This window comes from Epinephelus fuscoguttatus, linkage group LG5 (genome assembly GCF_011397635.1).
Source record: "Epinephelus fuscoguttatus linkage group LG5, E.fuscoguttatus.final_Chr_v1".
NCBI classification, from domain to species: domain Eukaryota; kingdom Metazoa; phylum Chordata; class Actinopteri; order Perciformes; family Serranidae; genus Epinephelus; species Epinephelus fuscoguttatus.
In genome coordinates, this window is record NC_064756.1 from 561159 (window position 1) to 588176 (window position 27018).

At 41.6% G+C, this 27018-nt stretch overlaps 1 protein-coding gene across 2 annotated transcripts; it reads right to left on the reverse strand.

Annotated features, from left to right (window-relative positions):
- Positions 1-4878: 4878 nt before the first annotated feature.
- On the reverse strand, positions 4879-26015 carry mmp23bb (matrix metallopeptidase 23bb). Of its 2 annotated transcripts, none has more exons than XM_049576022.1 (8): positions 25292-26015; positions 22385-22491; positions 19717-19868; positions 19394-19561; positions 11980-12144; positions 10088-10198; positions 9845-9971; positions 4879-6303 (listed from the first exon to the last, which is right to left on the reverse strand). In XM_049576022.1, exons 1-8 carry the CDS (start codon positions 25358-25360, stop codon positions 6111-6113), a joined length of 1092 nt encoding a protein of 363 aa, XP_049431979.1. In that variant the 5' UTR covers positions 25361-26015; the 3' UTR covers positions 4879-6110. The 2 variants fall into 2 exon arrangements, with proteins under 2 accessions (XP_049431979.1, XP_049431980.1); XM_049576023.1 differs by having other exon boundaries at positions 25319-26013.
- Between the last annotated feature and the right edge of the window lie 1003 nt (positions 26016-27018).

Below are 27018 nucleotides of genomic sequence, written 5' to 3' on the forward strand. Positions count from 1 at the left end.
CCTCCCTACTGCTGAGCCTGAAGCAAGCTGGCAGACACACATGGGTTGTTCATATGTAGGAAGAATTAATTCACAATGCTTTACGCTGGGAGAGGATCTTCAGACCCCGTTTAGATGTGCTGTCTTTCCCCAATGAATATGTGTTTGAACCGTACTGTTTTTCATCAGACTCAGTCATTTACCGGCCACACATATCAAATCTGACACACCACAGACATGCGCTCTCATCAGAGCAAATGTTTTTTTGTGAACGGTAGCTTTTTACATGATATTGGTTACCTACAGCACATAATGACATAGCCACTGAATGACAGGCTATTGAAGCTACTTAAATCAAATATGAGTCAAACTACAGGAAGCTACAGTCGTGGCCAAGTCAAATATGTCTTGAATGATGTTTTTATATTTCATTTTAAGCTGCTTCCAAGTGTGTTTTTCCCCTGTGAGATTGAACCTACATGAACATCAGATTTTATTCCAAACCACTTTTTCACCTGTAAGCTACGATTTTAATTAAGCGTGGTTAAATGTAAATGAATGAACTAGTGCATTCAAACGTACGCGTTGACTCTGGCAGCAGTTTTCTCCCATGATGCCTCTCTCTCCTTGGCAGCTTTAGTGCTGTTACTTTGTTTATGAAATATATGCTCATATTCTATCTCTCCATTCATGAGCACCTCCAAGTCCACAGGTGTAAAATAAGTTGATCGCTTTTTCTCTCTGGTTGCCATGGTGACTCGAGGTATCAGGGCTCCACTGATGATGGCTTTTTATTGTGGTTGTGCACGTGCTTCACTCAAGGTGTACCTACTCAGAGGTGACTGAACTAATTCAAATCAGCTGTTCTGGAACCGGATACTCAGAGTTTCCCAGCTCAGGGTAAGTCAAGTCAGAGTTCAGGATTAGACTCAGTTTGTTGAACCTCCTACCTGGAATACCCCCGTGGTACAGTTCTGTTTGTTTGTTTGTTTTTGTTGTTTTTTTTTGACAAGTTTTCCTTTAAAACATGTTTGCCAATCTTTAAAGAAAAGCAGGTTTTATTAACATTAAAAATCAGCCAAAATGAAGCCATCCATCATCTCTCTGCCAGAAACTGTAAAAACAGGATTTTGGTTTTTTTTTTCAAATTTCAAATGGTCTTTGAACACATCACATGACAAACATTTCTGTGACAAAAAATCTGAGTTTGAAACAGTGATATTTCATCAAACTCACTTTTTCCTACGTCTCATTTAAGATTTGTCCAAAACAAAGCGACTGTCACAGAGGCCGTTTACACGTTGCCGGATGTTTTCATAAACGCACATTTCACCGTCTCTGTTTTCAAAAAGATCTTCGTCTACACTTACCCGTGTATATATACACAACAGCACGCCAAACCTGTAGGTGGCAGTGTAACGAGAAGCTCAAGCCTTCCATGTATCCACTGTCACCATAGCAACATAGGTTGCACTTTTGACACAGGCGCAAGTTCCGGTGCATACTGTGACGTCGGCTGCCTATAACTCCATTTATCTCTGTTTATCTCAGTTTACATGCAAACGCGCAACTGGAGTTTTCCAAAATCTCCACTCTGGCCGGAGTTTTTACAAAGACTCGTTTTCAGAGGACAAATCTCCGTTTGCGTGTAAACGAAGGGCACAAACAAAGGAAGATGTCTCCGTTTATCAAAATCACCGTGTAGTGCAAACGGCCTCACAGAATCAAACATGACGACTAAACAACTAGACGTTTTTAACTTTGATGTTCAAACGTCAAACTTTATAAAATATAATAACTGATCTATGGGAGAGGGACGGTCATGGATTTTCCTCCAGTCTGAACTCTGTCCTCTTCTACATGTATATATATTATGTTATAGTATTACAAATGTACATGTTATTATACATGTATATTATATTATTATATATGTACAACATGTTATTATACATGTATGTTATATTATTATATATGTACAACATTTAATCATACATTAATGTTATATTATATATGTACAACATGTCATTATACAGGTATGTTATATATTGTATATGTACAGCATGCTATTATACATGTATGTTATATTGTTGTATATGTACTACATGTTATTATACATGTATATTATATTATTATATATGTACAACATGTTATTATACATGTATGTTATATTATTGTATATGTACAACATGTTATTATACATGTGTTATATTATTGTATATGTACATGTTATTATACATGTATATTATATTATTATATATGTACAACATGTTATTATACATGTATGTTATATTATTGTATATATACAACATGTTATTATACATGTTATATTATTGTATATGTACATGTTATTATACATGTATATTATATTATATATGTACAGCATGTTATTATACATGTATGTTATATTATTGTATATGTACAACATGTTATTATATATCTATGTTATATATTGTATATGTACAACATGTTATTATACATGTCATATTATTATATATGTACAACATGTCATTATACAGGTATGTTATATATATACTACATGTTATTATACATGTATGTTATATATTGTATATGTACAGCATGCTATTATACATGTATGTTATATTGTTGTATATGTACAACATGTTATTATACATGTATGTTATATATTGTATATGTACAACATGTTATTATACATGTCATATTATTACATATGTACTACATGTTATTATACATGTGTGTTATATATTGTATATGTACAACATGTTATTATACATGTGTTATATTATTGTATATGTACATGTTATTATACATGTATATTATATTATTATATATGTACAACATGTTATTATACATGTATGTTATATTATTGTATATATACAACATGTTATTATACATGTTATATTATTGTATATGTACATGTTATTATACATGTATATTATATTATATATGTACAGCATGTTATTATACATGTATGTTATATTATTGTATATGTACAACATGTTATTATACATGTATATTATATTATTATATATGTACAACATGTTATTATACATGTATGTTATATTATTATATATGTACAACATGTTATTATACATGTATGTTATATTATTATATATGTATTACATGTTATTATACATGTATATTATATTATTATATATGTACAACATGTTATTATACATGTATGTTATATTATTATATATGTACTACGTTATTATACATGTATGTTATATTATTATATATGTACAACGTGTTATTATACATGTATGTTATATTGTATATGTACAACATGTTATTATACATGTATGTTATATTGTTGTATATGTACAAAATGTACAATCATATAACATACATGTTATATTATTGTATATGTACAACATGTTATTATACATGTATATTATATTGTTATATATGTATGTCACATTATCATGAACCAGCTCTTTTTTCACGGTACAGTGGACAGATGACTGAGTTGTGTCCTCTTGTCCTGCTAAAGCAGCTTCATTGTCCCTGTGTGGACGAGACAGTTTGACCCATATCAGCGATGATGCAGACGGACAGGAGACAAGAGATTTGGGTCACCAAGGGTTAAATGAGCCCTGTTCTTTGTCTGCAGGCTTTTTGTGTTTGTCTGGAAAAACACTGAATGAAAAGCATCGGCTCAGAATGTCAATGTGTCTGATCTGACACACACCGCAGTCTGTTCATAGCTACAGACTTTATTATGGGGTTCTTATTTATTTTTATTACACGGCTCTATTAAATGCTGTATTCTGATTGGTGAGTTGTGGCATTCAGAGGTCAGATATTACTGTGTAATGACTGTTGCTATGTAGCCCAGCCTTGTTAGGGACACTGCCCTGACAACAGTTACTTTTTTATCAGGATAACATAGCCGTTACCGCTTCAAAATAATAATTTACAAGATACAAAGATGGAGTATTTTCATGATATGATTTTTAACATATTTGGTGAGCATGAAAATCTTGAGTCATGGTTAGTGGCTGAAGATGAGAAGAATGCCGGAGAAGAGGGATGCTCAGAGGCGCACGGAAAAGAGAGGAGACACAAGATTGTGGATGACAGGGAGGTTGATCGCATCGAAGAAGAAAGACAATACACACAGACAATAATATTTAAATATTCTGATTATTTATTGATGTGTGTTTCATGTGGTTTTATTCACAGTTTAATCAGCTTGTTCCTTCTGATTATTAAAACCTCTCTGAAAAAATGACTCTTTGGACAGAAATTATTAAATAAAATGTGGCAAGTTTTCATCCTGTTAGACATTTTATTATTAGACATGCACATTATGTTTAGAGTTGTTTTTACTGAGAAAAAAAAGTTTTGCTGAATATTTACTGGTTGTTATGTTATTATTATATTATTTAGTTTTTTATTACTACGTGACTTCATCCTTTATCTCAGTAATGTTTTTAAACTGCTGTTATTTTCTCTGCTGTAAGGTGACCTCCAGTGTCGTGAAAGGCATCTCTAAATAAAATGTATTATTATTATTATTATTATTATGTAAACATGTATAGTTACATGTTGTACAGTTATAACGTTCATACACTTTAAAGTATAAAATACATACGTGTATAATAGAGCTGTGACACCTTAAATTGTTTTCAAAGGAAATCATTTTTTAATTATTATTTTTTTCTGTCTAAAATATATTTAAAAATTCATTTTGTTTGTGTGACCTGATGTGATCTCAGCTGATCATATTTTATGACACGTTGTAATATTAATATATATATATATATATATTAAAATATTAAATTATTATTAATTATGACCAAATATTAAATTATATAAAATAATTTATATATATATATATATATATATATATTAAATATATAACAAAAAGTTTTCACACATGAAACGTTTCCAACAAACAGACACGTTTTCCTGACAGAGGTTAAAACAGATGACAGGTTTTATTTGTGTTTAGTATGAAGAAGAGATACAGCGGTGCATGCTGGGTAAAATCACTAACATGTTCAGTTTGTTTGTTTATATGTTGTTTTCTTTGTTGTTTATCATGAGCACACATTAACGAAAGGCAGGTTTTATAAGTTGAGGAGGAAACAGGAAGCTGAAACAAACAACCAATCACAGCTCTGCATGCTGACCACCAGATGTTACAAAGCATCTGATTGGCTCAGATAAACATGTCTCTGTGTTTGATCTTTAAAGGTCTGAAACACAGCAGGGTGACATCACCGTGACGGCGACACATCAAGCTTGTTCAGCGACTGTAATTAAGGTTTGTTAGAATAAATAAACTCAGATGTTTTGTTTGTTTGATGGTTTATAAACGCCGGAAATGTCAACTGTGAGTTCGTCACCAACAGAAATTAACGGTTAAACTGTGTTCACCTTTAACTCCTTGTTAAATACTCAGTCATAAATGTGACACAGATAATAGTTCACACGCTCATTAGACAACAAACCTGAACATGAAAAAAACACTGAACACAGAGGTCACTGTGAATTATAGGGACATTACATCGCTATGTATGATTACAGGTTTGTGAAATTCTACAGGATTATGAGGACCAATGTTCTGTCAGGACGATAACAACAACATGATGTCCTGCTGGGAGGATTATGAGGATGTCACATCATGCACGGACGGTTCCAGAGACGTGACATAATATGAAGAAATGACAGGTACAAAACGTCATGTCGAGTGGATTACAGGTACCAAACTTTATACAGGATTACAGGAACATGACAGGACTTCAAAAGGGTTGCAAGGACACTATGTCGTGACAAGATGTTATGAGAACACAATGTCCTGATGAGATGTTTAAGAGGACATGATGTCCTCATGAGCTGATCTGGGACTTCCCAAGTTCTTGACGTCTTACAGGAAGATTAAAGGACATGACTTTCTACAGGTAAATGAGGTTCTGGAGGATTAGGAGGACAATGAGGTCATGTTGTTAACATGGAGCTGCCATGAGTGTCCCGTCTGGTCCCAGAGTTTCTGAAACTCAGTCAGACATAAAAAAGGTCCAAACCGCGTCCTCTGAAATCAGAAACAATCCAAACGTACTCACAGTTGTTGAGTTCTGTCGTTTTACATAAAATTAAAATCAGCACTTCCTGTCATCTTTTTGTCGTTCGTCCCGTCCATGTCCTCAGCTGTTGGACGGCTGCTCTGGTTTCAGTCGGATTGCCCAGGAGTTGGCGGACACAATGTCTCCCCGTCGATGAATGCGGCAGGTGTAAACACCCTCGTTGAACTCATTGGCTACGATGCGGAGGTCTCGGTCCTTCATGACGATGTAGCCTGGGATGGAGGACAGGATCTGCTCGCCGTCTTTGTACCAGCTGCAGGAAACAGGAAAACAGACTTTTGACCATTCTTCCAACACTGCGTGAGCCTTCCAGTATCCATCAGTCATCACAAAGTCATTTGAACTCTGCAGGTCACAGGTCTATATGATCAATAAGGTTTATTTGTTTATTTTATTTGGATCCCCATTAGCAGCTGCACAGCAGCCGCTAATCTTTGTCTGGTCCACACATAAAATCACATAGAATGAAAAACGAAACAAAACAAAAAGAAAAAACACAAAACTTCCAATTATAATAATAACAACAACAACAATAGCAGCAATAATTAGAGATATGATAACAACGGAGTGAAATAAGGTAAAAATAAAATAAAACAAGAATAATAATCTAATTCATCAACATTATCTGTGACTGTGTATGTGTGTGTATGTGTATGCCCATATACACTCCTTATGTGTGTCTTCGACATGTGCCTTTTCTACGTCTGGGTTGTCAGGTGACATTTCAATTGCCTTTTAAAGCCTGATTTTGTTTTTTCGTTGGTAATGTGTTCTGGCAGTGCATTCCATGACGCCATTGCTCGATACAACACTGTTCTTTGCATAGCCACCTTTTTAGCTTTAGGCAGTTGGTAACAACCTCTTGTGGCATGTCTCGTTTGATAAGCATGTATATCAATGTTAGTTGATTATATAAACAGATAGGATATTTTGACACTCTAATATTTCTTAAGAAGACAAGGAGTGATACTGTCAGCCTCTCCGTGACTTTTGTCCGGGAGAGCTTGATATGCATCTTGTTTACATTTGAACTTGATGTGCACTTGAGGGCAAGCCGAGCTGCTCTGTTTTGAGCCAGCTGCAGTTTTCCCAGGTCCCTCATGTTTGCACCTGACCAAATCGTTGAGCAGTAGTCTAGATGTGACAGGACTAGTGTGTCAATTACTTGTTTGGTCAGTTGCGGTGTTAAATACACTGAGCATCTTCTTATGACTGATATATTCTTCCCCATATTTGCAACCACTGCATCTGTATGTCTTGTCCATGACAGATTGTTTTCCAAGATGACACCCAAGAGCTTCGTCTCTTCAACCTGCTCAACATTTACATTATTTAGCATCAGATTTAACTGGGGTTTAATACTCAGTGAATGATTTGTACCAAAAATAATGCTTTTTGTTTTTTGTATGTTTAAAACTAATCTGTTGCTAATCACCCATTCTAATACTGCAATCAATTCTTTGTTTAAAATTTCACTGATTTCATTTACTGTGGGCGCATGTGCATATAATGTTGTGTCATCAGAATACATGGACACTTTTGCTTTTTCCAGCACCAGAGGAAAGTCATTAGTGAAAATGGAATAGAGTAAAGGACCTAGTGAGCTTCCTTGTGGAATTCCAGACTCAACCTGTTTAATCCTTGAGAAGCTGCCGTTAAAAAATACTCTTTGGGTTCTATTGAGTAGATAACTCTTCAACCATGCAATCGCTGTTGGGGTGAAACCATACCACCTGAGTTTATTAATTAGCAGTCTGTGATCAATAACATCGAAGGCTGCAAGTAATACTGCTCCCATCATATTTTTCCTGTCTATCTCTCTCATACAGGTCTGTATGATCAATGAGGTCACAGGTCTATATGATCAATAAGGTCACAGGTCCTCAGTTGCTCTTCCTGAGGTTTCTACCATTTTTTCCCCGTTAAAGGGTTTTTTGGGGAGTTTTTCCTGATCAGCTGTGAGGGTCATAAGGACAGAAGGATGTCGTATGCTGTAAAGCCCTGTGAGGCAAATTGTGATTTGTGATATTGGGCTTTATGAATAAAATTAATTGATTGATTGATAGGTCTATATGATCAATAAGGTCACAGATCTGTATGATCAGTAAGGTCACAGGTCTATATGATCAATCAGACAATCAATCAATCAATTTGTCTATATGATCAATAAGGTCACAGGTCTATATGATCATTAAGGTCACAGGTCTGTATGATCAATCAGTCAATCAATTTGTCTGTATGATCAGTAAGGTCACAGGTCTATATGATCAATAAGGTCACAGGTCTATATGATCATTAAGGTCACAGGTCTATATGATCAATCAGTCAATCAATCAATCAATTTGTCTGTATGATCAGTAAGGTCACAGGTCTGTATGATCAATAAGGTCACAGGTCTGTATGATCAGTAAGGTCACAGGTCTATATGATCAATCAGTCAATCAATCAATCAATTTGTCTGTATGATCAATAAGGTCACAGGTCTGTATGATCAATAAGGTCACAGGTCTATATGATCAATAAGGTCTCAGGTCTATATAATCAATAAGGTCACAGGTCAAACAATCAATGTGTATGTGAACAATCAATGTGTATGATCAATAAGGTCACAGGTCTATATGATCAATAAGGTCACAGGTCTGTATGATCAGTAAGGTCAATCAAACAATCAATTTGTATGATCAATAAGGTCACAGGTCTGTATGATCAATAAGGCCACAGGTCTGTATGATCAGTAAGGTCACAGGTCTATATGATCAACAAGGTCACAGGTCTATATGATCAATAAGGTCACAGGTCTATATAATCAATAAGGTCACAGGTCTATATGATCAATAAGGTCACAGGTCTATATAATCAATAAGGTCACAGGTCTATATGATCAATAAGGTCACAGGTCTGTATGATCAATAAGGTCACAGGTCTGTATGATCAAGAAGGCCACAGATCTATCAATAAGGTCACAGGTCTATATGATCAATAAGGTCACAGGTCTGTATAATCAATAAGGTCACAGGTCTGTATGATCAATAAGGTCACAGGTCTGTATGATCAAGAAGGTCACAGGTCTATATGATCAACAAGGTCTCAGGTCTATATAATCAATAAGGTCACAGGTCTATATGATCAATAAGGTCACAGGTCTGTATGATCAAGAAGGTCACAGGTCTGTATGATCAAGAAGGCCACAGGTCTATCAATAAGGTCACAGGTCTATATGATCAATAAGGTCACAGGTCTGTGTGATCAATAAGGTCACAGGTCTGTATGATCAGTAAGGTCACAGGTCTGTATGATCAATAAGGTCACAGGTCTGTATGATCAAGAAGGTCACAGGTCTATATGATCAACAAGGTCACAGGTCTATATGATCAACAAGGTCTCAGGTCTATATAATCAATAAGGTCACAGGTTTATATGATCAATAAGGTCTCAGGTCTATATAATCAATAAGGTCACAGGTCTGTATGATCAATAAGGTCTCAGGTCTATATAATCAATAAGGTCACAGGTCTGTATGATCAAGAAGGTCACAGGTCAATATAATCAATAAGGTCACAGGTCTATATGATCAATAAGATCTCAGGTCTATATAATCAATAAGGTCACAGATCTATATGATCAATAAGGTCACAGGTCTGTATGATCAGTAAGTGCCTTCAGTCTGTCAGAGGTGAATATCTTCTGTAAAGTCATTTAAACAGAGAAAATGAGACGTTAACATTGTCTCTGAGACACATTTTATAGAGTAGAAGAGATCAATAACCACCAGTCATCAGTATTGATCAGCTGACCTGACTTTGGGTGGTGACCGAGGGTTTTTGGTTCCACAGCGAAAACCCACCACCTTCCCCCGGGGAACCATCTTGATTTTGACGTTGGCTGGCGGTGGCGTTGGCGTGGTTACTGCCTCCAGAGGCTCTGGAAGACAGGAAATGAGTGTCACAGCAGAGAGGGAGACAGGAAGCTCAGCCTTCTGTGTGATATCACATCCTGGCAGCTCCGGGTTCAGTTTCAGAGTTTCGCCGGTGACTCACCGTAACACAGGTCACAGCGCTGAGGACAGTTCTTTTTCATAAACATCTTCCTGCGCTCACAGAAGCCCAGACGAGCCCACGGGTCGCACACTCGCTTCTTATCCAGGCACCCTGCAGCAAACAGGAAGTACTCACTGTGGTTAAAGTACTCAGATACAAGTAAAAGTACTGCAATCCAACTTCACAAGAGGTGAGAACATTAACAGGAAAATGTACTGTAAATATCAGCACTTAAATACTGTTGGATCACACACTCTTTTATTGTCACTATTCAGGGCTCAACTAATCATTATCATCATTATTGATTAATCAGCTGGTTATTTTCATGATTAATCGATTAGTTTACTTTTCTCCTACCAACAAGACTCTTTAATTGCTGTCAGAAAACTACAAAAAAATCTGGAATTTTTTACTTGAACAATGACTGAAAGGATTTATTGATTATAAAAATTGTCTGATTAGTTTTCTTTCAACTGATTAATCGATTAATTAATTAGTTCTATTAATAATGGTTCAGCAGCATTTGAAATCGATCTAAAATAAAAACCAGAACAGCGACATCTTTCATTCTTTCTGCAGCAGAAAGCCGAGGCTCTTGTTTCCTCGTCATCACGCTGTACCTTTGCCCAAAACTAAAAACTGTTCAAATAACTGACGACGTGTTCAGAAATATTGTGTTTATGTTTCTACATTTAAATAACTTTCAATCGATATATTTTGAGTGGCACAGTGATGCAGTGGTCAACATTGTCTCCTCACAGCAGGAGAGTTCCAGGTTTGAACCCTGGCGTGGGGGAGCCCTTCTGTGTGGAGTTTGTTCTCCCCGTGTCAGCGTGGGTTTCCTCCAGGTGCTCCCACATGTTCTCCCTGTGTCAGCGTGGGTTTCCTCCAGGTGCTCTGACATGTTCTCCCTGTGTCAGTGTGGGTTTCCTCCAGGTGCTCCCACATGTTCTCCCCGTGTCAGTGTGGGTTTCCTCCAGGTGCTCTGACATGTTCTCCCCGTGTCAGCGTGGGTTTCCTCCAGGTGCTCTGACATGTTCTCCCTGTGTCAGTGTGGGTTTCCTCCAGGTGCTCCCACATGTTCTCCCCGTGTCAGTGTGGGTTTCCTCCAGGTGCTCTGACATGTTCTCCCTGTGTCAGCGTGGGTTTCCTCCAGGTGCTCGGACATGTTCTCCCTGTGTCAGCGTGGGTTTCCTCCAGGTGCTCCCACATGTTCTCCCTGTGTCAGCGTGGGTTTCCTCCAGGTGCTCCCATATGTTCTCCCTGTGTCAGCGTGGGTTTCCTCCAGGTGCTCTGACATGTTCTCCCTGTGTCAGCGTGGGTTTCCTCCAGGTGCTCTGACATGTTCTCCCCGTGTCAGCGTGGGTTTCCTCCAGGTGCTCTGACATGTTCTCCCCGTGTCAGCGTGGGTTTCCTCCAGGTGCTCTGACATGTTCTCCCTGTGTCAGCGTGGGTTTCCTCCAGGTGCTCTGACATGTTCTCCCTGTGTCAGCGTGGGTTTCCTCCAGGTGCTCTGACATGTTCTCCCTGTGTCAGCGTGGGTTTCCTCCAGGTGCTCTGACATGTTCTCCGTGTCAGCGTGGGTTTCCTCCAGGTGCTCTGACATGTTCTCCGTGTCAGCGTGGGTTTCCTCCAGGTGCTCCAGCTTCCTCCCACAGTCCAAAGACATGCAGGTTAATTGGTGACTCTAAATTGTCCGTAGGTGTGAATGTGAGTGTGAATGGTTGTCTGTCTCTATGTGTCAGCCCTGTGATAGTCTGGTGACCTGTCCAGGGTGAACCCTGCCTCTCACCCAGTGTCAGCTGGGATAGGCTCCACCCCCCTGTGACCTCCTAACAGGATTAACAGTTACAGAAAATGAATGAATGTTTTGTATTGTCAGCTGAGTTTACCGTAGAGTCTCTGGATGCCCCACACATCGTCCTGGGCGATGTTCCTCTGGCCGGTGTACGTGGCGTTGGGATGCATCAGGGCCTGAGGGTCTCTGGAGTGCCACAGGCCGAGAGCGTGACCGATCTCATGAGCCGCCACCTGCACCAGGTCATTCAGCCACACACCTGCACGGTCATATGATCAACACCTACACGGTCACATGATCGACAGCTGCAGGGTCGAGACATTAAATCTGACAGTCTCTAAAGAACATTGAAAATATAAAAAGTCCCAAACACATAATGTCGCTAACGTATTTTGGCATCATCATCGTGACACTTCACCACAAAGCACTGTCCCATTCCTGTTTGCACCAGTTTGAACCCCCTCAGCCTCTCAAACAATGACCAGGTGACATCAGTTGAGTCCCAGAGGGTTTACAGTTCAGGGTTCAAGGATCAGGGTTTACGATTCTGGGTCTCATGTCTGGGGCTCAGGGTTCAGGGTATACAGTTTAGGGCTTAGGGTTCAGAGGATATGGTTTTGGTCTCAGGGCTCTGGGTTTATGGTTTAAAGTTTAGGACACAGGTTTCAGGGTTTAAGGTTTAGGACACAGGTTTCAGGGTTTAAAGTTTAGGGCACAGGTTTCAGGGTTTAAGGTTTAGGGCTTTTGGTTCAGGGTGCACGGCTAAGGGCTCAGGGTTCAGGGTATACAGTTTAGCAATTAGGGTTTAAGGTCAGGGCTTAAGGTTCAGGGAATACAGTTTAAGGTCTACAGTTCAGGGTCTAACGTTCAGGGTTTAAGTCTAGAGTTTAGAGTTCAACATTTACAGTTCAGGGTTTAGGGTTTACAATTGGTAGTTTAAGGTTTATGTTTCAGGGTTCAGGTTTTATAGTTCAGGGTCTGTGTTTCAGGGTTCAGGTTAGGGACTGACATTTGGCCCACAGTCAGCACCTGGAGAGTCACATGATCACACGTGGACCTGTGGCTGCATGAATTTAACATAATGATGTCATGATATATAAAAACATTCAAACTTCACTGGACTACTACCTGTAGTACTTCCTGTCCTAATACTTGAAGTACTTCCTATACTAATACTTGTAGTACTTCCTGTCCTAATACTTGTAGTACTTCCTATACTAATACTTGTCGTACTTCCTGTCCTAATACTTGTAGTACTTCCTATACTATACACATAAATCCAAGATGGCAGCATGTCCATTGTCTCCTCAGTGTCTGTCTGTCTTAATTATTTTTAATTGACCTTAGTGCCTTTTGTCACTCTTGAAAAAGGTTTTTAAGTAGCTTTTGTGAATTTACTTCAAGCAATTTGAATGTGTTTGGGACTGTGTGCCTGTCCTCTGGCTGTAGCTATCTCAAGGAACTCAGGGAACTGCTGCAGTGTGGTTTGCTTTCAACCTAGATCTGTTACAGCAATACAGAGTCCCATCTTCTGCTGCACTGTGGTGTGCTTCTAGCCTGGAAATGCAGCAGAAAGTTCAGCTACAGTGGCTATACTGGTTTGAGCTGTGTGCTGATACCATCCACACCATACTGAAGCCTGTGCTGTTTGTTGAAGCCATCCACATCACACTGAGGCCTGCACTGTCTGCTGGAGCAGAGGCCATCCACATCACAGTGAGGCCTGCACTGTCTGCTGGAGGAGGTCTTACCTTTAGTTAACACTCATATATTAGATATGATCAATATATCCTTATTAACAGGCTATGTACCACAGTCTTTTAAGGTAGCTGTAATTAAACCTCTACTAAAAAAGCCCACCCTGGATCCAGAGGTGTTAGCCAACTATAGACCAATATCTAATCTTCCCTTTATGTCAAAGATCCTTGAGAAAGTAGTCGCAGACCAGCTGTGTGATTTTCTCCATGATAATAATTTATTTGAGGAATTTCAGTCAGGATTTAGAGTGCATCATAGCACTGAGACAGCACTAGTTAAAATTACAAATGACCTTCTCATTGTTTCAGACAAAGGACTCGTCTCTGTACTTGTTTTATTAGATCTTAGTGCGGCGTTTGACACAATTGACCATCAAATTCTACTGCAGAGACTGGATCACTTAATTGGCCTAAAAGGTTCTGCACTAAGCTGGTTTAAATCTTATTTATCTGATCGTTTTCAGTTTGTTCATGTTCATAATGAATCGTCCTTACGTACCAAAGTTTGTTTTGGAGTTCCATGAGTTCTGTGCTCGGACCAATCCTGTTTACTCCATATATGCTTCCTTTAGGTAACATCATTAGAAATCACTCTATAAATTTCCATTGTTATGCGGATGATACTCAGTTGTATTTATCGATGAAGCCAGAAGAAACTAATCAATTAACTAAACTCCATAACTGCCTTAAGGACATAAAAACTTGGATGAGCACCAATTTCCTGATGTTAAATTCAGACAAAACTGAAGTTATTGTTCTTGGCCCCAAACAACTCAGAGACTCTTTATCTGATGACATAGTTTCTCTAGATGGCATTGCTCTGGCCTCTACCGTAAGAAACCTCGGAGTGATATTTGATCAAGATTTGTCTTTTAATTCTCATTTAAAACAAATCTCACGGACTGCATTTTTTCTGCGTAATATTGCGAAAATTAGGCCTATCCTGACCCGAAAAGATGCAGAAAAATTTGTCCACGCTTTTGTTACCTCAAGGCTGGATTACTGTAACTCTCTATTATCAGGCAGCTCTAGTAAGTCCTTAAAAACTCTCCAGCTAATTCAGAATGCAGCAGCACGTGTACTAACAGGAACTAAGAAACGAGATCATATGTCTCCTGTTTTAGCTTCTCTGCACTGGCTCCCTGTAAAATCCAGAATTGAATTTAAAATCCTACTGTTAACTTATAAAGCTCTAAATGGTCAAGCTCCATCATATCTTAGAGAGCTCATAGTGCCTTATTATCCCACCAGAACACTGCGCTCTGAGAAAGATCAGGAGCCAGAGCCTTCAGCTATCAGGCTCCTCTCCTGTGGAATCATCTTCCTGTTACGGTCCGGGAGGCAGACACCGTCTCCACATTTAAGACTAGACTTAAGACTTTCCTCTTTGATAAAGCTTATAGTTAGGGCTGGCTCAGGCTTGCCCTGTACCAGCCCCTAGTTAGGCTGACTTAGGCCTAGTCTGCCGGAGGACCCCTATATAAGACACCGGGCCCCGGCTCTCTCTCTCTCTCTCTCTCTCTCTCTCTCGTATCCTATTACTGCATCTTGCTAACTCGGCCATTCTGCATGTCACTAACTCGGCTTCTTCTCCGGAGCCTTTGTGCTCCACTGTCTCTCAGATTAACTCATATCACAGCGGTGCCTGGACAGCGTGACGTGTGTGGTTGTGCTGCTGCCGTGGTCCTGCCAGATGCCTCCTGCTGCTGCTGCTGCCATCATTAGTCATTAGTCATACTTCTACTGTTATTATACACATATGATTATTGTCACACATGTATACTGCCAGATATTAATACATACTTTCAACATATTGTACCACAGTAGCCAGAACTATAACTATAATATTATTACTTTCAATAATGTTGTTGTAAGCTACTGTCATTACCTGCATCTCTCTCTCTCTCTCTCTCTCTCTCTCTCTCTCTGTCTCATTGTGTCATGTGGATTACTGTTAATTTATTATGCTGATCTGTTCTGTACGACATCTATTGCACGTCTGTCCGTCCTGGAAGAGGGATCCCTCCTCAGTTGCTCTTCCTGAGGTTTCTACCGTTTTTTCCCCGTTAAAGGGTTTTTTGGGGAGTTTTTCCTGATCAGCTGTGAGGGTCATAAGGACAGAGGGATGTCGTATGCTGTAAAGCCCTGTGAGGCAAATTGTGATTTGTGATATTGGGCTTTATAAATAAAATTGATTGATTGATTGATTGATTGATTGATTGATTGGAGCAGAGGCCATCCACATCACACTGAGGCCTGCACTGTCTGCTGGAGCAGAGGCCATCCACATCACACTGAGGCCTGCTCTGTCTGCTGGAGCAGAGGCCATCCACATCACAGTGAGGCCTGCACTGTCTGCTGGAGCAGAGACCATCCACATCACAGTGAGGCCTGCACTGTCTGCTGGAGCAGAGGCCATCCACATCACAGTGAGGCCTGCACTGTCTGCTGGAGCAGAGGCCATCCACATCACAGTGAGGCCTGCACTGTCTGCTGGAGCAGAAGCCATCCACATCACAGTGAGGCCTGCACTGTCTGCTGGAGCAGAGGCCATCCACATCACAGTGAGGCCTGCACTGTCTGCTGGAGCAGAGGCCATCCACATCACAGTGAGGCCTGCACTGTCTGCTGGGGCACTCTCGCTACTATTACTCTACTCTCTCTACATTTATAAGTGTTGAGAGTTGTGGAGTTATGGCATTTCTATTGACTTTACTTTGTTTATCGACTGTATGGGACTTGGGGGCAAGTGATCGTTCCTCGGTGAGTACATCTGACAATGTGTTCAACCTGCTGGTCATTTCTCACGGATGCACTTGCACTACAGCTGCTGTGCAACCTGTACAACTACCACTCCATTTGGCACAGGACATGCACTGTCTGCCTGCTGGTCATTTCTCACGGATGCACTTGCACTACAGCTGCTGTGCAACCTGTACAACTACCACTCCATTTGGCACAGGACATGAACTTATCATCTGATCTGCACAGAGACTTACCCCGACTTCAAAGCTTTTTAGCTCTGCATAATCACCTCACGTTCAGTGAGAGATCCTTCTCGGCTTCAGCATGTAATGTTACTAAGCAGAGATTGTTGATTGTCTTATTATTACTTTTATCTGGTAACGTGCAACCTAACCCTGGCCCTGAGCTGCAGTGTATCCAGACACCATCTGATTTTAAATCCTTGTCTGGTCTTAAAATTGTTCATCTTAATGTGCGCAGCTTGTTAACCAAGATGGACATGGTCAGGATTTGGGTTAAATCAACAGATGCAGATACTGTTATTATTTCGGAAACTTGGCTGTCCAAATCTATTGCTAATGAAGATATTAACGTGGTTGGATACAATGTTTATTGAATAGACAGGCCAAAGAAAGGTGGCGGTGTTGCCATCTATATCAAATCAAAATTTGATGCTTGCATAGTTCTGTCTGAATCCATCTGCAAACAACTGGAATTTTTGGCACTGAATGTGGAAATCATTAAGGGCCTTTGTATAACTGTTGTTGGGTGCTACAGACCTCCATCTGCCTCCAAGGAAGCGTTACAATCTTTGAAGCATCTTTTGTCAAGACTGAATTATAGTGAACTTGTTTTAGCTGGTGATTTGAATTGGGATTGGCTTAAGCCAGTTTCTGATGATTTTAAATCTTTGTGTGACTCTATTAATTTTACTCAGTTGGTCAATTCACCCACTTGGGCAAACCTCAAAAGCCCTGAGAAGTCCACCTTGATTGATTTAATTTTGACAAATGTTCCTCATAAATTGTCTTCTCTGGGTGTGTTCTGCAATGACTTAAGCGATCACTGTGCTGTTGCTGCTATTAGAAACACTAAGATGCCCAAATCAAAGTCTCGTATCATTTATAAGAGGAACCTTAAACTTTTTAATGAGCAAGCCTATCATCACGATTTGTATAATTTGGATTGGAAAAAAATAGGTTTGATCCCATGACGTAGAGTTAGCTTGGACATTCTTTAGGGATGGTTTTATGCAAATTGTGAATAACCATGCCCCTATTAGGAGATTTAGGGTAAAGGGGCGAGAAAACCCCTGGTTCTCTCCAGTGCTGGCAGAAAATATTTATGAGCATAACCTGGCTTGGACCAAGGCAAGAAAAACAGGTTCTCCTAATGATTGACTTGTTTTCAGACAATTGAGAAACAAATGCTCTTCTTTTATCAAGAAAGCCAAATCTGAATATTATTTGTCTGTCACCACTGAGAACCTAAATGATCCACGGAAATTTTGGAAAGTTATTAATTCTCTTTCTGTGAGTAAAAGCAGTCAAGCTCTACCTACATATGTTTTAAAGGATTCTGTCCCTGTCTATGACAAAATGGAGGTATTGAATTGTTTTAACAAGCATTTTATATCTCCGGTTCTCTATTTGATTCTGTGGGATCTGTCTCTGAGAGACCCCCCACCAACCTTCCAATGTATAGTGGTCAGCCTTTCAACTTTGTACCCTTCTCTGTTCAAGAAGTTCATAAAGCCCTTAAAGATTTAGATCCCAGAAAATCCTCTGGACAACTCTTGTTCAGGCCATTGAATCCCTGCAGAAAGCCTTTGTTGCTGTCCAGCACTCATTACTTCAGCTGAAACTTGTTCTCAATGCAGACAAGACTAAGCTTATGCTGTTCTCTAATTCTAGGAAGAGGCCAGCGATTTTAATCTCATTATAGACCAATATCTAATTTATCAGTTGAAATAGAGGTGGTTCACGAGTATAAATACCTGGATGTTTTGATTGATGCCTCCCTCACTATCAATCAGGCTTCAGGAGAAAGCTTGTGATTACAGCTGCAATGAAGGTGGTAAACATTTCTGTTTACTTTCGAAATAAGCTATGTTTTTCTTTTAATGCAAGAAAGCGACTTGTTGCTGCTACCTTTTTACCAGTGTTGGATTATGAAGATCGTTTATATGTGAATGCGTCTGCTAATGTCTTCATATGGTTGACACTGTCTATCACGCTTCTCTGAGGTTCATTACTAATTGTAAACCATTGACACACCACTGTGAGTTATACTCTCGGGTTGGATGGGCTGCTCTGGCCACCCGAAGGCTCAGTCATTGGTACACTTTTATATATAAGGCATTACTTGGTCTACTGCCTTCCTACATTTGTTCCTTAACTGCACAGAGAAGTGCTGGTCCTTACTCCTTTCGTTCGCAAGACTACTTGTTGCTTTCTGTTCCATATGCCCGTACTGAATTGGGTAAAAAGGCTTTTGTCTACTCTGCACCTTCAGCATGGAATGTGTTGCAAAATGACTGGAAACTAACAGGGTTAATTTCTTTGAGCGCCTTTAAATCCAAACTAAGAATACTTGAGGCCGACTCCACTACATGTACTTGTTTTTCATAATCTGCTTGTAAATTCAATACTATTTGTTTGTGTTTTATCTGTGTAATTTGTAACTGTGTTTCATACTTGCTGCTGCCTATCTTGGCCAAGTCTCCCTTGAAAAAGAGGTTGTTAATCTCAGTGGGATCTTCCTGGTTAAATAAATGTTAATAACTAAATAAATAAATACAAATACTTGTAGTACTTCCTGTCTGAATACTTGTAGTACTTCCTATACAAATACTTGTAGTACTTCTTATACTAATACTTGTAGTACTTCCTATCTGAATACTTGTAGTACTTCCTATACTAATACTTGTAGTTCTTCCTGTCCTAATACTTGTAGTACTTCCTGTCTGAATACTTGTAGTACTTCCTTGTACTGCGGTACAGGTACCTTGCTTCCAGCTGAACCTGGACTTGCCGAGGATCCAGAACTCATGGTTGTCAAAGTGGATTTCTCCTCGTGGTGGCAGGAAGGCGTGGGCCAGCTCACCGTTCAGACCGTCGAAACACGGGTGTAGAGGAGACCACCAGCAGTCAGTGTGGTTAAAGGTGTAGAAACCTAACGCACCCAACACACACACACACACACACACACACACACACACACACACACACACACAGACCTGACACTGTTTCTTGTCTTCTTTGTTTTTGTTTTGTCTGCATTTAATTTTAAACTCCTCCACTTCCTGTCTTGTCTTCCTGTGTACCTACCGATGGTGATGTCAGCAGTGATGTCAGAGGTGGCATTTCCATCGATAACCTCGGTGAAAGTGAGCGGAGACACGTCGCTCCACTTGGTGAAGGCGATGCTGATGGCCTTCCTGGTGTCCTCTACGTTCAGAGTGTTAGGGAACTTTATGATCCTGAGAGACAGACAGGGCGACAGACAGACAGACAGAGACAGACAGAGACAGAGAGAGACAGAAAGAGACAGACAGACAGAGACAGACAGAGACAGAGAGAGAGAGACAGAAAGAGACAGAGAGAGAGAGAGAGAGAGAGACAGACAGAGACAGACAGAGACAGAGAGAGAGAGACAGACAGAGACAGACAGAGACAGAAAGAGACAGAGACAGAGACAGAAAGAGACAGAGAGAGAGAGAGACAGACAGACAGACAGAGACAGACAGAGACAGAGAGAGAGAGACAGAGACAGACAGAGACAGAGACAGAGACAGAAAGAGACAGAGACAGAAAGAGACAGAGACAGACAGAGACAGAAAGAGACAGAGACAGAGACAGAGACAGAGAGACAGAGACAGAGACAGAAAGAGACAGAGACAGAGAGAGACAGAGACAGAAAGAGACAGAGACAGAGAGAGACAGAGACAGAGACAGAGAGAGAGAGACAGAGACAGAGACAGAAACAGAAAGAGACAGAGAGAGACAGACAGAGACAGAGACAGAAACAGAAAGAGACAGAGAGAGACAGACAGAGACAGAGACAGAAACAGAAAGAGACAGAGAGAGACAGAGACAGAGAGAGAGAGAGACAGAGAGACAGAGAGACAGAGACAGAAAGAGACAGAGACAGAGAGAGACAGAGACAGAGACAGAGACAGAGAGAGAGAGAGAGAGAGACAGAAAGAGACAGAGAGAGAGACAGACAGAGACAGACAGAGACAGAAAGAGACAGAGACAGAGACAGAGACAGACTAGTCTGAGTGGGCGGAAGTTCGCTGCATAGATCAGCCTCTCATTGGGCGGAACGAGCCACCCGCTGAAGTCCCGCCCTACCACCTCTGGTTGCAGTTTTCAACACGTCCTTTACTAACTTTTGCGGTGTTTGATCTTGCGGGGATGTAGCCATTTTTCTGCCATGGTTCGCGTCCTGTAGGTGATATGTTTGTGGGCCTGTTACACCAAAACCTGTTTCCCCCGGCAATATTTTTGCAAACGCACCGTTGCTGTGGCACCGCCCAAAATGATTGTGATTGGTTGAAAGAAATACAAGCAGCCGGGGCGTTTCTTTCTCCAATCTTAAAGTGAGAGTCGGCGCAGCCAGACCTTTCTTTTCTTGAGAAAGGTCTGGTGAGCGAGACTAGAGACAGACAGACAGGATGTTGGTAAGCTGAGCTGTAATCAGGGGCCATTGTTGCCCTGAGTGCTGCCTCTCAGGTTGAACCTGACTATGAAAAGCAGGCGGCCAATCAGAGCTCATTCATAGACATAGTTCAGTCCAATCAGTGCTGCTCTCCTGTGACATCATCACCTGTCAGCAGGTGTCTCAGCACTGATTCAGTATCTGAAGAACACATGAAAACTACATACAATCACCAAGGAGGAAAATTAACCCAGCCTTGAAAGCCCGCCTCAAGCCACGCCCACTCCATGTTAAAAGTTAACTCTCAAACTGAAGGGGGGTGTGATTAGGGTCAGAGGTAATTCATCACCATGGCAACCAGACTGCAACTGTATGTCACCTGTGTGTTACCTGTGTGTTATCTGTGTGTTACCCGTTTGTTAGCTGTGTGTTACCTGTGTGTTACCTGTATGTCACCTGTGTGTTACCTGTATGTCACCTGTGTGTTACCTGTGTGTTACCCGTTTGTTAGCTGTGTGTTACCTGTATGTCACCTGTGTGTTACCTGTGTGTTACCCGTTTGTTAGCTGTGTGTTACCTGTATGTCACCTGTGTGTTACCTGTGTGTTACCTGTGTGTTACCCATTTGTTAGCTGTGTGTTACCTGTATGTTATCTGTGTTACCTGTGTGTCACCTGTGTGTCACCTGTCTGTTATCTGTGCGTTATCTGTGCGTTACCCGTCTGTTACCTGTATGATACCTGTGTGTTATCTGTGTGTTACCTGTGTGTTATCTGTTTGTTACCTGTGTCTTACCTGTGTGTTATCTGTGTGTTACCTGTGTTATCTGTTTGTTACCTGTATGTTACCTGTGTTACCTGTGTGTTATCTGTATGTTACCTTTGTGTTATCTTTGTGTTATCTGTGTGTTACCTGTCTGTTACCTGTGTGTTACCTGTGTGTTATCTGTGTGTTACCTGTATGTTACCTGTGTGTTACCTGTGTGTTACCTGCGTGTTACCTGTGTGTTATCTGTCTGTTACCTGTGTGTTATCTGTGTGTTACCTGCGTGTTACCTGTGTGTTATCTGTCTGTTACCTGTGTGTTACCTCTATGTCACCTGTGTGTTATCTGTGGGTTACCCATCTGTTACTTGTGTTACCCGTGTGTTACCTGTGTGTTACCTCTATGTTACCTGTGTGTTATCTGTTTGTTACCTGTATGATACCTGTGTGTTACCTGTGTTACCAATGTCTTACCTGTGTGTTACCCGTCTTTTACCTGTGTTACCTCTATGTTACCTGTGTGTTGTCTGTGTGTTACCTGTGTGTTATCTGTTTGTTACCTGTGTGTTACCTGTATGTAAGGTTGTGGTGGGTCCACTTGTGTCCCACAGGGTTAATGGCGTAGCGTCTGTTCCTTGTTCCTTTAAATGTTTCTGTCTCTCTGCTGCTGACAGACGTCTGAAACAAACAAATGTCTGATCTTGAAATACTTCATTAAATGACCGTTTGTAAATCAGTCAGGCTTCGTTACCTCACCAAACTATATCCAAACATTTTACAAACCCTCACACAGCTCGTCCTGAATAATCTGAGTTTATCCGGCTGTATGTTCACATTAATACTGGAGTCAGATTCTGAGGAGAGCACAGATGAGTTTACATATGGAGGGTTATGATGTCAGCTGCACTTGCTCTAACGTCCACCAGTGGCTGCTGTGACCAAACTTTACAGATCTGTCAGAAACTCTTGGGTTAAAATTATCTGCTCCCTGATAAACAGCTTAAGTTAAGATGTTAACTACAACTCCCAGGGTGCATTTGGGCAGGAAACATGGAATCACAGAGCCTCAGTTAAAAAGTAAAAAAACAATCTGCACCTGAAGTTTATTCACTTTAAACTCTGCTGTGGATGAATTCAGTAACCATGGTGGGAAATTTTGTTCCTCACGCGACTAGCCTTGTCTCCGCAGCATGTGTATGTGGGTAACATAGTGCAGGTGTGTAAACGCAGTGGGTGTAACTTTACTGACAGAAGAAGAAATACAGTGGAGTTTCAGTGTGAATGCATGAAGAGTTGAGTAGTTTGAGACGTGGCAGCAGACTGATTGAAGACAGATGTGAGACATCTGTCACCCACATGTGAACCTCCTCTGGTCCTCCAGCGAACCCCAAACCAGATTTCACCTCAGACAGTAGAGACATGAGCACTTCCTGTCTCTTAATTTCCTCCTCTGGGAAACTAAATCCTTGTGATGTCATCACACACATTAACCACAGGTACGTTACATTTTGATTTTATCATGTCGCAGATACAATGAAACTTTACATTTAAACAACACTGTGGTTAATGTGGACATGTGATGGTATGAAATCCACAATTCTTGGCACTATCCCGACAGGAAACGCAGCGACGTTGTGATTAAAGACAACCACTTTCGTGACGCTATCCTGACAGGAAATACAGCGATGACGTGATTAAAAACAACCACTTTTCGTGGCGCTATCCCAACAGGAAACGCAGCGACGTCATGATTAAAGACAACCACTTTTCGTGGCGCTATCCCAACAGGAAACGCAGCGACGTCATGATTAAAGACAACCACTTTTCGTGGCGCTATCCCAACAGGAAACGCAGCGACGTCATGATTAAAAACAACCACTTTTCGTGGCGCTATCCCAACAGGAAACGCAGCGACGTCATGATTAAAGACAACCACTTTTCGTGGCGCTATTCCCCACAGGAAACGCAGCGACGACGTGATTAAAGACAACCACTTGTCGTGGCACTATCCCAACAGGAAACGCAGCGACGTCATGATTAAAGACAACCACTTTTCGTGGCGCTATTCCCCACAGGAAACGCAGCGACGACGTGATTAAAGACAACCACTTGTCGTGGCACTATCCCGACAGGAAACGCAGCGACGTCATGATTAAAGACAACCACTTGTCGTGGCACTATCCCCACAGGAAACGCAGCGACGTCGTGATTAAAAACAACCACTTGTCGTGGCACTATCCCGACAGGAAACGCAGCGACGTCATGATTAAAGACAACCACTTGTCGTGGCACTATCCCGACAGGAAACGCAGCGACGTCGTGATTAAAAACAACCATTTGTCGTGGCACTATCCCGACAGGAAACGCAGCGACGTCATGATTAAAGACAACCACTTGTCGTGGCACTATCCCGACAGGAAACGCAGCGACGACATGATTAAAAACAACCACTTGTCGTGGCACTATCCCCACAGGAAACGCAGCGACGTCGTGATTAAAAACAACCATTTGTCGTGGCACTATCCCGACAGGAAACGCATGAGCGGCGTCATGATTAAAGACAACCACTTGTCGTGGCACTATCCCGACAGGAAGCGCAGCGGCGACATGATTAAAAACAACCACTTGCCGTGGCACTATCCCGACAGGAAGCGCGGCGTCGTGATTAAAAACAACCATTTGTCGTGGCACTATCCCGACAGGAAACGCAGCGACGTCATGATTAAAGACAACCACTTGTCGTGGCACTATCCCGACAGGAAACGCAGCGACGTCATGATTAAAGACAACCACTTGTCGTGGCGCTATCCCGACAGGAAACGCAGCGACGTCATGATTAAAGACAACCACTTGTCGTGGCACTATCCCGACAGGAAACGCAGCGACGTCATGATTAAAGACAACCACTTGTCGTGGCACTATCCCGACAGGAAACGCAGCGACGTCATGATTAAAGACAACCACTTGTCGTGGCACTATCCCCACAGGAAACGCAGCGACGTCGTGATTAAAAACAACCATTTGTCGTGGCACTATCCCGACAGGAAACGCAGCAACGTCTCTGTGAAATCAGTCAATTTTCAGCGGGGGTCTGCAGCGCGGCAGGCGTCTAAGCAGTGTCTGTCCCCTTCTGAAGACAACACAATCAGCTCGTGTCCTACGTCACGTATGAAACATGTAAATGTTTCTGTGACTTTCTGGAAAGCGACGACTGATGTCACAGAAGTTAACGCTGTACTCAATCGTTGACTCTGTGAGACGAGACTTCTCATGACTCTGACAGGACGGATTTAATTTGAGCTGCAGACGAATAAAAACTTATTATGGGATGTCTGATGTACATTTGAACTTTTTCATTATTGATTATTGATTTTGCCTTTAATAAAAACACGTAGCAGCAGAGGTTCATACTGATAAGTGACTGATGTGACTTGTCCGATGACGTGTTAAACCGTGTTTCATTGATAAGTTGACTGACCTGTGGCCAGACAGCAGCTCCGCTCACCTTCATCATCAGCAGGAGCAGCAGCAGCAGAGGAGGCTCCATGATGACGCTCTACACAGTCCGACACATGACCCGCCCACCAATCAATCAATCAATCAATCAATCAATCAGCCAGACACACTGTGCGCGTGTCCTTGGAAGAAGCGCGTGTCCAAAGAAAACAAAGATCCACGCGGTGATTTCAGTCCTTCAGATCCTCGAGGCTTCAGGAGACCCGACCCGGAGAAGGCGACCCAGAGAAGGCGACCCAGAGAGCCCGACCCGAGACGCGTAAAGCCGCAGCGCGTCCTGAGCCGAGCCGCACACAGAGTGTCCCTCCTGTTGTCCCGTGTCTGTGTCCTGTCTCTGTGGACTGAGTCCGGACCAGAGGGCAAGATCTGAGGACTGAGGACTGGCTCCGGACCCGGTCCGCTCTGTTGTCCTCGGGATCAAACTGAGGGAAGTTCCCGGACTGTGCGCTCACTGCTGCAGTGGGGCTGGTCCGGAGAGGCGGGGTCAGGTGTGAGTGTGAGCGGTGTCCATTTACACCCAGACTCTGAGTCTGAGTTTAACCCTTGAGGTCCAGGATCAGGATCAGGATCAGGATCAGGTTTATCTCAGTGTTTCTCTTTTTTACTTTGGTCATCACGTGTTCTGATGTCAGTCATTATGTTTATATGAATGTTTATGTGTCTGAAGTGTAGCAGCTGTTTCATTATATTTATACTTTTATTTTTGTTTGTTTATATTTACGTTTATATTATTGTTTATGTATACATTTAAACTGTATTTACATTTACATTTACACCTCTACAGTGTGTTTGTCTTTTATTATTAATGTTCATGTGGGCACTTTGTAGGAGCTGAGTTATGTTGACATGTTTTAAATTTCTGCAGTGTGTCTTCATATTTATATATTTATATATTTATATATTTGCAGATGTGCTGGTGATAGGATCTGTTTTTATTTTGTGGATCAGAGCAGCAAATGAACAAACCCAGACCTGGTCCTTGTTGTTGCCTCGGGGGCCCTCAGGGTCTGGGGCCACAGGTAGGGCCACCCCGAGCTGGGTTCCCACCAACAGCAGTCCAGATGTGCAGCGTTTGTCTTGTCTGTCCTCAGAACATCTGTCCAAACAGAGACGCTCCAAGAGACAGACTCCCATCTGTCAGAGAGGTTATGTTCCGCTGAGTGTGAAACATGAAGACATGAAGACAAGGAGACATGGAGACATGGAGACAAGGAGACATGGAGACACGGCGAAAAGGAGGCATGGAGACATGGAGACAAGGAGACAAGGAGACATGGAGATACGGAGAAAAGGAGGCATGGAGACATGGAGACATGGAGACACGGAGAAAAGGAGGCATGGAGACATGGAGACATGGAGACACGGAGACAAGGAGACATAGAGACACGGAGACATGGAGACAAGGAGACAAGGAGACACAGAGACAAGGAGACATGGAGACAAGGAGACACGGAGAAAAGGAGACATGGAGACAAGGAGACACGGAGACAAGGAGACATGGAGACACGGAGACACGGAGACATGGAGACACGGAGAAAAGGAGACATGGAGACACGGAGACATGGAGACATGGAGACACGGAGACAAGGAGACAAGGAGACATAGAGACACGGAGACATGGAGACAAGGAGACACAGAGACAAGGAGACACAGAGACACGGAGAAAAGGAGACATGGAGACAAGGAGAC